This window comes from Kryptolebias marmoratus, linkage group LG4 (assembly GCF_001649575.2).
Source record: "Kryptolebias marmoratus isolate JLee-2015 linkage group LG4, ASM164957v2, whole genome shotgun sequence".
Lineage (NCBI taxonomy): Eukaryota > Metazoa > Chordata > Actinopteri > Cyprinodontiformes > Rivulidae > Kryptolebias > Kryptolebias marmoratus.
The window spans coordinates 15,757,390-15,772,076 of NC_051433.1; the positions used below are offsets into that span (position 1 = coordinate 15,757,390).

The window sequence follows — 14,687 nt, forward strand, 5'->3', positions numbered from 1 at the left end:
AAAAATTCATAGTTTCATTTTCTCATGGATTTCCAGAGCAATAAAAAAATAAAAAGTAAAAAATAACAACCACACATTAACAAAAGGAAGGGGAGAAACCAGATCATCAATATTCAGTATATAACACAATAATAATAATATCCTCCATATATATATATATGGTCATATTCATATGTATGTATATATATATATATATATATATATATATATATATATACATACATATGAATATGACCAAAGGTGTGGGAATAAGATAACAGGTCAGGGAAATAATATTGATTAAAAAAAAATCCTACAAGAGCAGATGTTTATGGCCATTTATTCAAATCTTGTGGTGTGACGCCCCTCCTCAGAAGTCGAGTCCGGGACCCCTGTAGGGGCCAGCAGCAGGGCCCCCGTCCTGCAGCAGCAGCAGCAGCAGCACCACCACCACCAGCAGCAGCAGCAGCAGCAGCAGCAGCACCACCTCTCAGTCAGGCAGCGGGACTCCAGGCTCTCACTTCCCCAGCTGCTGACGTCAGCTGGCAGCCTGGGCTGTGCTCGCCGCTCCGGACATAGCGCCGAGGAAAAAATGCTGCTCTCCGTACCGCCAAGGGCAGGAATCAACCCGTACAGCGGCTATAACAGCAGAAACAGCAAAAAGGTAAAAACAACCCCAAAACACAACAAAACAAAACGCTTTTCGGGCTTTCGCCTCTTGCTTCCTTCTCGTTTTTTTTTCTCTCTCTCTCCCCCCCACCTCCCTCCCTCCCTACACACACACACACACACACACACACACACACAGTCCGCAGGGCAACAAACCCGCGTCTGTCGCGACAGGGGGAAAAAAAAAAAAAAAGAAAAGACAGAAAGAGCTTGTGACAGTGAGCTGCAGTGTCCTTGAGGAGCGAAACGGGCTGAATTTAACTTCGGACTTGGTGGAGAGGACCTCCGGCGCCGCTCCGGGCTCCGGTCCGGGCTCGGTGTCACGGCGGCGGCGGGGCTGGTGGTGCTGCTGCCGGGGTGGGTGGAGGAGGTGGAGGGTGGAGGGGGCATTAGTGCCGTTCGGTCCTGTCATGCTGACCGCCCGCTGATTTATTCCTGTAGTATTTAGATGCGTGTGTGTGTGTAGGGGGTGGGGGGGGGATGTGTCGATGCGGCTCTGCTCACTCATTTGAGAAAAGTCAATGGTGGAAGGGGAGCAACTTTTTTTTTTTTTGTTTCTGGGTAACTGTGCCGTGCTGGGATAGCGCCGTGCCTGGATGTGTTTATGGAAGTGGGGGTAGGGAGAGAGGAAGCGAGGAGGAGGAGGAGGAAGGGTGGTGGGGGTGGGAGAACTTGTTACAAAATGATTTCTGACTCTTTCCTCCGCGGGTTTCGGACGCTGTTAAATCTGCTCCTCATTGTCTCCGACTGTCGCGTACGTTGGCGAAGTTTTCTTTCTTTCTTTCTTCTTCTTCTTCCTCTTTTTTCCTCGTTTCCCATCTGAAAGCGGAATATGCCCCACCCCTCGAGAAATCCCACCAGAACATGATGACTACATTCCCCAGAAGTATGAGGCGCGCTGTGGTGGTGAACACTCACTGGTGACAGATTGGCTTTTTTATTAAAAAAAAAAAGTCTTTTTTAGGGGGGGACTATAGTTTCTGTGTTCCTCAAGGCGAACTCTCACCTTCTGAGTCCTGTGAATTGTGAATTTTGTTTATTTGTTTGTTTTCCTGCCCTGTTCCTTGGAGCTCCTGAGCTGTGAGAGGGATTTTAAAAATGTATATTGTCATATTGTCTTTCTGTGATCCTGATAACCGCTCAGCTGCTCATCTTCACGGATCTGATGTCCGCTCGTCTGGACACACCAGGGTTACCTTACAAACCCTCTATGCACACCTTTTTTTTGTTTCTTGTTGTTGTTTAATAAACTATTTTAAACAGACTCCCTCTAGCCGCTCAGTAGAGCTGCGTTACTGCTGTTAAAACTCTTTCTAACCTTTAAAATGAAGTACAACAAGTGGATTGGGTCAGGGCTTTAGACAGCACTTACGTAGGTTTTTCTTTTATTAGAGCGATTAGAAAGAATCAACAGGCTGATTTCAATTGGCAGATATTAGACACTTGATAGTTGCAAAGTTCCAGGAATGATCAAAGTTTGAAGTTTTGAATTAACAGGAATTTTTGGGAAATAAACCCAGAATTCCAAACGCTGAAGGTCGGCCCTACACGGGGATTTTCAGTAAAGTAAAAATATACTCCAGCATCACCCTGACTAAAACAACCAGCCTTTAATGCGACGAGAGCTCAAAACATGACGAACTCCGTCACCCTGACATGTAGGGACAGCTGTGGCGTGGAAAGTGAAAGTGAAGATGTTCTTCTACTTATTATTTTTAATTGTACAATTTCTCTTAAAGGGTGTGAAATGTGCATGGTTGTACAAGTTAAGCAAATATTGTTCTACCCAGTAATGGTCGACGTCTGGTTTAAAGCATTTACTTTGGCCACGGTATTAAACTCACAATATGGCAGTATTTCTTAAACTCTATCATTAATCCTCGGAGCAGTTTGTGAAACAGTAAGGGTCAGAAATCTAATCAACTTTTAAAATGATTATTAAAACAACTTAACATTAACTGTTACAGAAGAGATAAAAGGACTAGTCATAAATGGGTAAATGCATATTAAAATGATTAACAGGGTACTTTGTTAAGTGCCTTATTGGCAATGTTTGTATACTTTAACCAGTTATCGCCATGGTTACAAGTATCTGTGAGATGTATTTCACAGATCAGAGCTGAAACGGTTTGGGACCTCTGCTTTAAGCTGGGTTCAGTCTGTGCGATTCTGCTCCAGCTTAGACTGGATCTTTGAATCTGTGGAGCTCTTATTCTGCTTTTTATTGTCGGACAGAAATCTGTGTGGGATCTCTTTGACTCAATGCTCCCGACGCAGCAGGCCGTGCAGTCCGGGTATCTGTTCCATCTTGCGTCGTTCAGTCCGACACGGAATCGGAGCTGGCGGCGTTCATCACGTTCCCGTCGTTTTGTGCGAGCCGGGCTGTGGTCGATTGTAGGATTTGTAGCGACAAGAAGATCTGTGTTTGTTAAAGGAGGGCCAGGTACACGGCTTTGCTTCAGGATGTTGTACTGCACAAGGTGTTTGTGCTCCATGAAGTCACAGTTTCTCTCTCCCCGCCGCGGTCATCCCGAACGTCCTCGTGGCTTTCATGGAATGACTTCGCAGGGCATTTTTCCTACGTCGCCGTTTAGGAAATCTTCATAAGTCTTATTTTTTATTTGCTCTGTTGTCAGTTTCGTTCGGGTTAGACACTAAAAGTGCACATTTACTTTGGTTGAAGCTGCTACAACATTTGGTCAAAGTCAGGGAAGGATTTTCATTTAACTCACTGAGGTGTTTTACTTTGAGCGTTTGTGACCCTTACTCCAGAGGGGGTCACTTCATGTCATCAGCAGGGCCGTCTGTCTAATTCTCTGTGAACACATGAATAGCTGGATCTCTTGAAGTCATTCGCTGATTTTTTTAAGTATCTTTTTGTGCAATGCCCATGGCCTTCACTGATCTTTTGGTAGCTGTTGATCTGCTGTAACACAGTTCGAAACGCTGCCCGCACACCTCTGAATGAATTTAAATCAAACCCTTAAGTGCTTCTTTGTTCCCAACATTTATTGGATGTTTGAACCTTGTGCCTTTTAGGTTGATTTGATTGGGATTTTCACCTGCACTTTCTCCACACAGCAGCTTTTTTTTTTTTTTTTGTTCTGACCCAAACTGAACGCTCGATAGTAAGAGCACAATGATGAATGTCTGGTGTTTGTTTTAGGAGCAGGTGTTTCCCAACAAGATAAAACATTAGGTCCTTTCAATGGGTCATAGGGAAACGATTGTAGCTGTATTTAATTTCTTTATTTTCATTTTTGACTAACTTCACTGAAGTTAACCAGACGTCCCTAACAAAAACTAACAAAACTAACAAAAACTCTGATTACAGGAAGACGTCTACCGAATTATCGGTCGGATGATTAATTTGATTAATACTGGGACCAGAGTGCGTTTTTTGGCACAGTACTATCAGATGTTAAAGGAATATTTCACTTACTTTTGAAGAACAAATTCATATCTACCAGAGAAAATGACTTTAGATAAAAAAAACAACAACTTGTACTGTTGCTGAAAAGGGTTTGAGCCGTCGTTATTGACTACCTCACACCTTCCTGTAAGCATTTGCCGACATTTTCTTCAGTCAGCATTTTGTTTTCTTTCTTTTTTAAAGTCTACTGGATTGTAACGTCTGCATAAACTGCTACAGATAGCAGCCATTTGCAAAACTCCCATCCATCGACCTGTAATTGCACACAGCACTAACTAGACTTTTAAAGGAATGCAGTAATGTATTTATTGTTTGTGTGTGGATCAGTCCATGTTTTTTTTTTGTGTTGATGCTTACAGTGGTGGGGATGTCTGAAGGTCCTCCAGTTGTTTTAAAGACCATTTTGGTTTTGGTACAGTTTGTCCTCGAAGGAATAAATCAAATAAAGATTATTAAATACCAATTATAAAATTACACAAAGATAGGTGGATTTTTGCGGTGCTTTAGTTCAAGGAAAGGTCAAGTTCAGCGTTCCCTACTTGAGCCTCCGCCCCATTGTTTCCTGCGTCATTCGTTCCATACCTGAGTTACACAGGCACACGAAATGAAAGCATGAATGCAAAGAGAAACCCATGGAGGTGAGAGAGAGAGAGAGAGAGAGAGAGGAGCGCTCCTTCTGTGTGTGAAGTGATTATGGTGACTGAAAAGGTGTTAGGTTTCAGTTGCGCCAAAAGCCAGCTGCTCCTCCCCTGACTCAGCACCTCATTTCCTGTCGCAGATAAATAGAATTAATGTTCTCAAATGAAATTGGGTCGGTTTCCGTGCAGGGCTTCCTGGTTTTTTTGTTTTTTTGGGGGAGAATAACAAGAGGCAGCTTATCGCTCCTTAAGGTATCACAGGTCTCACTCAGGGCCTCGTCGAACGGAGCCTTGTTGTACTTTTCATTCAAATTTTTGTTCTCTTCCCCAGCGGGAGACCTTTTCAACAAATGTCAACTTACTGCTGTGATTTAAAGCTCCGGATGCCTCAACATAGATTCCACTGAGCCAAAGAGCAGCTATAGATGAAGAGAATGAAAAGAAACACGTAGACCCGAGCATTAAGGAGTGACTCGAATGGAAGGCGGGTGCACTTTAAAGGCCATTCATAGGAAGTCTGAAAAGACTTTGAAAATCGGGGGCTTTAACTTTTCTTTTTTAACCCCTCAGGCATTCAGTTATAACCCTGTTTAAATCGTTGTCTCAAGTAGAATCATGCTCTTTTTAGCCTGATGCAACATGTGCACTCGAAGAAACAAAATCATATGTATTTTTTTAACTGTACACCACCAAAATGGGTTTAAAGTTGTCTTTTTCTGCTTTTCTTTCTTGCTGTATCCTAACACTTTGTAGTTTAACTCTCGTATGTGACAGAAACTATATATTTAAAAAGTTAAATCTTGCATTAAGCAAAGTGCTTGGTTGTTAGAAAACTGCTACAGAATTAAATTACGTACGCTTACGACCGTTTTTTTTTTTTTTTTTTTTTAATTTTTGGTGAAGTTAATGCGTGAAATTTTAAAGCTGAGTTGCAGGATCTTCCTAGAAAGTTTGTTAAACTTGACTGATTAATATAAATCATGGCAGAAAAGAGGACACAAGTTTTATAACATTATGTAGCCACATGGTAAATGTATGCCAGACTGAACTAACTATTCGTGGGATTCAGCACTGAAATGCTGTCAAATCTGACAAATCCTGCAGTTAACTCGCATGGAAACAGTGCAAAATGCCAGCAAATGAAACTGGATAATAAGGCCTTTTTTAGAGGAATTTAGTGAAACAAAATGGGCATATGCATTACAATAACTTATTTTTTAATTTGAAACAAAAACATTTGATTCTTAAGAAGTTTCAGTTGGTTATTAAAGGGTTTTACTTTCAGTTCAGTATTGTTTTCAACAGGAAATTTGGTTTAGTTTCAGTCATGGTTTGGTCATTTTCTTTTTAGTCTCGTTTTAGTTGCCTGAATATCACCAGAGCGTGCAGAACGTTGTGCCGTTTTCCAGGGGAAGAGATCAGATGTGTGCATCGTCTGCTCAAAGAGCCCAGTTCTCAACACGTCCCACTTTTCCACACAACAACATCGCATCCAACTGGATTTCGTCTCAGTCAAGTATTTTCATCCTGTTTTTATTCGGCAGCAGAAATGTCAGTACGTGTCATCGTAACGTCGGCCCCATTTTGCTTTTGAGTTTATTTAGTTTTTAAATCAATGATGTGGAGATCTGGGTAAGAAAGAAAGTGTGATTTTTGTTGTTGTTTTGTTTTGTTTTTTCCCTGCAGTAACAATAAGTGACGCTTTGACCCAGAAACCAGGGTAAAAGCGGGGCTAAGTGTTTAGTGTGATTGATCACTTCAGTACCTACAGTAAGTCGAGCATATTTTCCAACCGCTCTAATAGGAACTGAAACCAGCTGATGTATGAGAAGGAAAGCATCTAAAATTATAAATGGCTTTTTTCTTTGTTGTTGTAAAATGATCAGCAGTAATGCAAGTTATGAATAGTTTGGGTTAAACAAACAAAATGTGAAAAGTCAACAAACTGTTTGACACATTTTTAAAATTTGTTAGGCAGAGCTCTTAAACTGAAGGTTATTGGGAGAAAAAAAAGCCCATTATTAAACATTTTGTTTCTGAACTTTGATCATTTATGACACGGTTTTTGTGTTGGAAGCATCCACACGTCCCCAGGAGCGGTGGTATTCCTTCAATAATTGCCTCTCCAGAGAGACGGAAGTCACATAAAGTGAGGCAGACAACATGTCACGTTGCCATAACGCTGCGTTTTAGCCTGACAAGCGTGCTGTGATCGTATAAAAGATGCATGTTGTTGATGGTAGCGATTAAATATACAGCATTTTACATTTGAACAGCTTGCCCGAACAGCTACTGTGACAGAAACGGTTCTCGTTCTACAAAATCCCCGAGAGTTTTGCTTTTCTGACAGAAACACTTGTGGTTGTTGTCGCTCTTGCCACCGCTGCCTCTTTGCTTGACCACTCGATGCGTTTCATCCAGAGAGGAGCGGCTGCGGCGCATTTAGAAGTTCGTTCAGCGCAGTCATTTCCTGCTCACATCCTTCAGGTGCAGTGGTGAAAACACTCTGGTGCAGAACCTAATAGTTGTGGGAAAAGACGGGAAGTAGAAAAACTTGTTATGGTTTTTGGTAATTATCCCCATGAAAGGCTAGCAATCATGTAATTGTGTCTGTGAGCAAAACATCTCATGAACCTTTTATGAGACTCTCACTGGTAACTTTTGGAATCAACCCAATTCATGATGGCTGACACAGTTAATTGACCTTTGCAACAGAAAAACGCCTCAAACTTAGTAAATTATACACATATTGAACTAATATTTGGGTTGGTTGGATGTTGGAATGCTCTTTTTATTTAACAGTGTTATCCCAGCTCATATACCATATTACTCCAAGAGTACCTATGAAAACTTTCAGTTCAACTACCTGGTTTCAATAAGTTTGTGCGTCCACAGATTTGACTACTTCTGTGATTTCATGCACATTTATGCCACACTGTGGGGTTGAAACTTGTCGTTCCAATTGCGATATCACCACTTGAAGGGCTTCAGGTTTGGTTTTTGTTTCAGCTTTGGTTGTTTTTTGGACTGAGATTCTTCTGCTTTATTCTTTTTTTTAGTAAATACCCAGAAGTTGTCTAAATCATTCTTATATATTTACATGAGAGCAGAGAGCACTGTCTCATTGACCTCCAGCAACAATGTCAACAATCTGCAGTGCTGCAGCATAAATCTCTTTCCCTAATGAGGCTTTTTTCTTGTTCAAATTTAAAGCCCATTTAGCTTAAGTCTAAGTCTTTGATTGACTTGACACTTCACGTCTAAATGAGCACTCGGATGCCTTTCAGGACAAAGATCCGACTCTTCATTACAAGGTCGGAGCGACGGAACGTTTCAAACCCAGGCTAGATACAGTACCATCAGTGTTTCGTCTGCTTGCTAACGTCACATCACTCTGCCATTCAGAGAAACTGTGGCTCGCATTTACAGTTCTGTTTCTCACTGCTTCACACATCCCTCACCACAGTGACGGTGACATGTTTGCAAGTCATATTTTAAGATTTTGTCCCTTCAGAAAAAAACAGACAAGTTCCTTTTCACACTAAAATACTTCATTCAGTAATTTTATCTCTGACATACTGAATGGAGAAGTATGAACATTGTTATGGTAGGGGAAGAAACTGTTGCCTTTTTTTTAAAAGATTCTCAACACCATTATCAGATTAGTTCACCTCCTCTTTTACCGACCAGTCTGAAGCCTGCATTTCTTGAACCTGACTTTGTAATACGCCAAAATTCCTTTTCATGCACAAAAGACCTTTCTAAAAAGTTATATATGATAAATGCATGCACATTCCAACTCCACAACATCAAATGCATGATATGCATGTATTGTTTGCTGGGGTTGATTTTGCTTTTCTGCACAAAACCAGCTGTTCCACTGTGGTAACTCCGTCCTCGCTGAACTGTGCTGTGCAGCCACCTTTGTCCCCCTGGCTCTTTGCCAGGTATATGTTTGTCTGCCTTTGTTTACTGGGTCAGATGTTTTGGATCGGCCCCCAGTTCGAGTGCCAATAGCATCAGCCGGGCAAGGTGAGCCGCTCGAAAGAGAGACCCGAGTCCTTGGAGAAAGCACAACTCTTAGAAATCTGATGCCAGGAGCTGCAGCTGATGCCAGACACTCAGTGTGTCTCACATTTTGTTAGATCTCTAGCCGAGCTGCGGGCCTCTGTGTTTTCACATATATCTGATTCCAAGCTCTCCAGCTCAACTCGACCTGGCTTGAAAGCCCCGTGCGTGCATGTGGATTTGCGCGCCCTCACGTGTATCAAGGTGTGACCGGCAACAGACAGACAATCAGAGGGGTTAACAGGTGGCTAGAAAAGCACATAGAAGAAGAAAGAGGAAGGCTGGAGACAGAAGGAGGAGGAGGATTCGGGGGCGAGTTGGGACGTGAATTTGGTGTCCCTGTCACCTGGTTGGAATGCAGATCTTCTCATTCGTGATACGATCAGGAGCAGACACAGAGGATTTCCTGTCTGCCGCCAGTAGTATAACTCACCACTTTACAAGACACCGTGTCCTAACTCACCCAACCCTTAGCTAACACTAAAATGTTTTTTCATAGGTATCTAGTTTGTATTTTTAAAGTTTTCACGTTCGTTCCCAACAGCTGGTACTCTTTTGGCTAGGTGCAGTGCCTCATCTATAATTATTGGTTAAATCTTAGTGCTTAGGATTTTTGCCAACATAGAAAAAGTCAGATTATGTGGCCACACAATGAAATTACTCGTGAAAACATTCTGTTAAAGCTTCAGGATTGACAAACGTCAGTATGGAATTCCTATAAATAATTTTTTTTTGTCTGTATTTAAAGAGAAGTTGAATGCAAAACAGCAACTCAGCAGTGTAACTTTATACACCCAAGGAGCTGCAGCCTCATTCAGGCGAGCCTTAAATCTGCACACAAGCATGTACTGTAAGTCTGTCAGCTGGTTAGACTCTTTTCCGCCTGAGGAAAGGGCGGGAACTTCAGTCCGGAGCAGGGAAGGGAAGGAAAGCAGACCTCCCAACAACCAGGAAATCAATGGAATCCAGTGGGTCAAATTAGGGTCAGCTGGAGAAGTCCTGCAGGGAGAAAATGAGATAAAAAAATCTCACTTCATCCACTGAGAATGCTCCTGTACACAGGTTGTTTCTTGTCTATTTTATCATCATCAGACATGAAGCACAGGTGGAGGTTTTCGATTCTTTTGAGAGATAAAGGACACCAACACAGTTTCTGACGCATGCCCGTCTTGGCAGCTCGAAAGTCTCATAAAAGCGGAGGAAATAGTTTTATTTATAGAGGTGTTCTTAATTGTTATTTTTAGTTTGGTCCTAAAAATAATCCAGAGGTATTTTCAGACAGCCAGAGGAAGAGAAAGGAAGCATCACGACTATAAAGTAAAACCACCAAAATAGTCTAAGGTACTTGCAAATCGGAGCGGCAACAAATACAGTTTCAAGCTTTAGTGCTTCAGATTTGATTAGTCTGATGTTTTAAATTGTGCTTTGTTAAAAATTCCGGGTGTGTATCATACAGGATGGACTTCTCTGTCTTTAGGGTACAATAAAAGGTCATTAGAGCATCACTACATCTTCTGAAATCAGCCTAGATCAGTCACTAGTAAGAGAAATATGTCAGTCCACTTAAATAGACTGACATCTATATAAGCAGTATACTGTGAGTCTACATGTGTGTAGCTTACGACAGATGATTTATGGGTTGTTGCAATGATAAGTTCCCAGTTTTATCTGGAGGATGACTAGGTCTTTGGCACTCTGGCAAAAAGACTATGAATGAGATTATAGGTCTCTGCTTTCCTGTTCTTTCATTCACAAATTAGCTGCCTCCGAAACGTATTCATCATGAATTACACCGTGACAAAGTAAACTCCTGCGAGCGGACCTGCTCTGTGTTTGGCCAGCTGTTTTCTTCTTCTTTTTTTTTTTTTTGTTGCTGACACGAAAAGGTTCATGAACTGATTAATATTAACAAATACCTGTTGTTGTTTTTTTCCTTTTAAAGTAATGGATGTTTTATTCAGTCATAATTCAGACTTATAATGAAGGTTTATGTTAACAAAAACAAAGTAGTGATGCAATATTACCAGAACAAATGTGTTCTTAGAGAAGGCAGAGTTGTGTCCAATCTTTTTTGCAGCTGTTAAAAATGTCTTCTCCTTGTGGTCTCTCGGGAGAACAAAGGTTAATAAGAATATTTATTTAGTTTTTAACGAGTAACACGATTTTGATTATGTAAATCTTCAGAATCAAACATTCAGTAAAAGCATGTTTATTCTTGTTTATGTCTTTTTTTTTTACTTTTGTAAAGATTGCTAGAATGGAGAAAAAAAACCTTCTTTTTACACTGAGAAGATCTTGCATCTGCCTTATCTATCTAACATGAAAGAAGCTGAGTTGAGGTTAGGGTTCATCCTCAGAGGAATGAGTCTGTTTTTGAAGTTTCTGCTAACAAAGCAGAGGTCAGGGGGGCTGTCTTAGAGGGGCTTCATGTCTTATGAATGGTGTCTAATTAGCAGAATTGGTTGATATTGTAGGTGGTCTTTTGTGCGACCGAGTCTTCCCGCTGGGCTTTCCCTAAACACCACTCGGCTGATCGGTGACCCTTCCCTCCCTCATTAAATTAACCCATTGTCCTCCTGTTGCCTCTGTCCAATACGTTTCTCGATAAGACTCTCCAGCCTCACAGCTGCACTCTGCTGAGCTTAGCCACAGATCATCTTTTTTTTTTCTAGTTCATTCATGCGGAACATTAAATTAAAGAACTCTAAATTAATGTGATCAAAGCAATTTTCTCACAGCAAACTGACACAACATGAGCGAGGTCTACTGAGCCTGGTTTGCTCAGAGCTCTGCTATTAATTGCATCATTCCTTTTTGGAAAGCAGTCACCAGACTGAATCCTGGAAGGAGAGTTTTTTTTTTTTTTCCTTTTTTTTCCTGAGCTCTTGACAATCATATTGGTTATGAATCCACCTTTGTTTTTACCAGTAAAATTATTGCATGTGTCTGGTTATGCAATCGTCTGTTTGATATCTCTGAGGACAGCCACAGTCCCGCATTGAGATGAGATTAGAAGATGCATGAGTTGTGCAACATCCTTTCATGTTCCTTGTAGTGAAACAAGGAACATTTATTCAAATCTTTAGTTGACTGCTCTACTCCACGACTTGCATTCACTGGCAATTTGTTCTTAAAGACAGATAAAACTTTGTTTTTATTTGAATCTTTAAAGTACTCCAGCTTCTAATTTGTTTGGAAAAACAGGCTTTAATGGAGGTAATTTACTGTCATTAATCAAAAGTGTACATTTTCAATTTAAAGGCAAGTTTCCTCGTCTACTCATTACCTTTACATCTGTAAACCGGCAAGGCAGGTAGTCACAGAGCTGAGTAGGCAAGTGAAGTGGTTGCAGAAAAGGGCTTATCTCTGATTCAGTTTCACTTGTACTTGCTCAGACTTCCTAAGTACACTTTTAAAACACTCTCTCTGTGTTTTTCTACTTCTGCCCGTCTCGTCGAGGCACAAGTCTGTCAAAATTCCCGGCTAACAGGATGACATTGTGTGACCATGACCACCAAAACTGTCACCACCTACTTGTGGGACTTGTTTTGCTCACAGAGCTCACTTCTGATGATATTGGTATTAGTCTATGGTCAGTTAGCTATGCGCTGGTGAGTCACGCAGTTCTTCGCACTACGTGTAGCTAAACACAGCAAATTAGTTGTCGTCAAGCGTGAATTTGGTGCAGCAAAACAAATGCAAGAAGGTGGTGACGATTTTGGTCACATACTGTCATTTTATTTGCCGTGTGGTTTGACAGGATCCCAACACATCAAAAGAAGCCCAAGGGGAACATGCGTTTTAAAGGTGCACAAAGCAAAATTTTTTGAATGAGAGCACAGGTTATTTGTTCGAGCAGGAATGAATCTGAGAGCATCGTTTTGATGGGCAGCAGAGCAAACTAGCAAGCATGCAGGAATTCGTTTTTAAAAAAGTGGCAGAGTTTTAAGGGAGAGCAATGCAGTATCTGAGCGTAAAACTAAGAATCCTGCTCCTAAATCAAAAATGTGCTATTGAACAGTGACAGTAAATTACTTCCATAGGTTTTGTGTGTCTTGTTGGTGCATCTTAACCCTGTAACTCATGCTGTCTGTTAGTCTTAGATAATATTTGAGACTCAAGGGACGTCTTAGTGTTTTGACCTTGAGGTTTGAGAATATTTAAGAACGTGAGAAATCAAGTCTTAACAGATATTAAGCACTGAGTTCTGCTTTTTATTTGTAGACAATAAAAGCAGAAGTTGGACAACAAAAAATAGCCAGCGTTGTTAACTTCTAGTCTATCGTTTGTTTCTGCACAGTGGGGCTAAATAAATGTTTGTTTGAGATCTTTAAATTGTAGACTTTCTACCACCACTGGTAAAAAGAAAATTCTCAACATTGTATAAGCACAAGAGGCCCGTTTTTCCCTGTGTGGAGCAGTCAGCCAAGAGGCCCCACATTCCCTTCAGAACACAGTATTACTGAGTGTTGACATGAGGGCTGTGTGATATCAATTTACACAGCTCCTCCATAATCATCTGTTTGATGCAGAATTACTGAATATCTTCACATGTATTAAAACTCTCCTTTGTGTTTATCACTCTTTGAGGAAAACGTCCACATCCATAGGATTTTATTGTCTTATTCCTGCTTTTGTTAAGTGTTTTGTATCTGTTTGTTTCCTTTTTTTCTGCAGCAGGCCTATGTGTCCTCCGGCCACCAGATGGCGCCCCCCAGTCCCAACACTAACAGTAGTAGCAACAGCAGCGGCGGAGGTGGGGAACAGCTGAGTAAAACAAACCTGTACATCCGCGGCCTCCATCCGGGAACCACGGATCAAGACCTTGTGAAGCTCTGCCAGCCGTAAGTGATTTCTCTGTCACAAAAATCGGACGTGTTACAGAAAGTTTTCTATTTCGGAGGCAGCATACTCAGCATAGGCCACATTTAATTATGAACTCCTGTAATCAAAGTTGTTTTTTGTACTGCTGGAGTGGCTGTGGTTTGGGTTGTCAGTGGTCATCTAACAGTTGGAAGCTCGACGGTTCAGTCCCCAGCCCCTCCAGGTTTGGGGGAAGTGTTCTTGGTAAAATCACTGATCTCCACATTTTCTTCTGCTGTTCGTTGTTGTTGTCTAATTACAGACCAAATAATAGCTAAATAGGAAGTACTGAAGGAGTGTTTGCGGGAATGAGATGGGGTTAAAAAGTATCACTTAGTTTATGAACTGAGTAGAAGTTTAATGAGTGAAACCCACGTCATCCTCGTCTTACCCCGGCGTTTTGTGCGCTCAAGTCACAGGAGTAGTGGTGCAGTGAAAGCATAGTGGTAGAGCTGCCTGGGTAAGATTTTATCCACTGCTTCTGGTGACTTCAGTTCAACAGCCAAGTGGACTCTTGAAATCTCTGGATAGGTTTAACACTAGGAAATGGGATTCAGTTGAAGTCTTAGGTTAGAACTTTTAGCAGTTTCTGTCTCAGCCCTTTGATCCAACTTTATTTAAACAAAGCTGTGGAAGTTGAGAGTATTAAATGACAAGCACTATGAACTTAGTGATGTGTGTTATGAAACACCCATTTGCCCGAATGCTTAACTTCATCCTTGCTCTTTGGTGTCTTAAAACAAAATAATGTTTAGGAAAACTTGAAACTAGCAACTTAGACTACGTACTGATTTCTGAGGTTTTAAATGCATTCTTATTGTTATCAGATGAGTCACCCCCTAGTGGCTATTGGAAGTAATGTGGGTACTCATTTATTAGCTTCACTTTTCAGGCTGGGACGCTACGTTCGTCTCTTAAGCATCAAGATGAGTTCTGCACCCACAGGCTCAGTTGTGTATATTTGCTTTTAAAATCGCGAGTTTCACCTTTTAGCCATGCTGCGTCGGGTGTTTTCAGATCAAAGTTGCCTGACTTAC

At 41.3% G+C, this 14,687-nt stretch overlaps 1 protein-coding gene across 3 annotated transcripts in view; it reads left to right on the forward strand.

Moving 5' to 3' along the window:
• Positions 1–436: 436 nt before the first annotated feature.
• Positions 437–14,687, forward strand: part of LOC108235807 (RNA-binding motif, single-stranded-interacting protein 2-like) — a 34,238-nt gene continuing 19,987 nt past the window's right edge. The window contains exons 1-2 of one of the 3 annotated variants that reach the window (XM_017416047.3): positions 437–643; positions 13,468–13,631. In XM_017416047.3, the coding sequence (XP_017271536.1) occupies positions 572–643; positions 13,468–13,631 (236 nt within the window). In that variant the 5' untranslated portion in view covers positions 437–571. Of the gene's footprint in view, positions 644–838; positions 1,006–13,464; positions 13,632–14,687 lie in introns of those variants that run through there. The other 2 variants (XM_017416045.3, XM_037975152.1) reach the window with 2 other exon arrangements.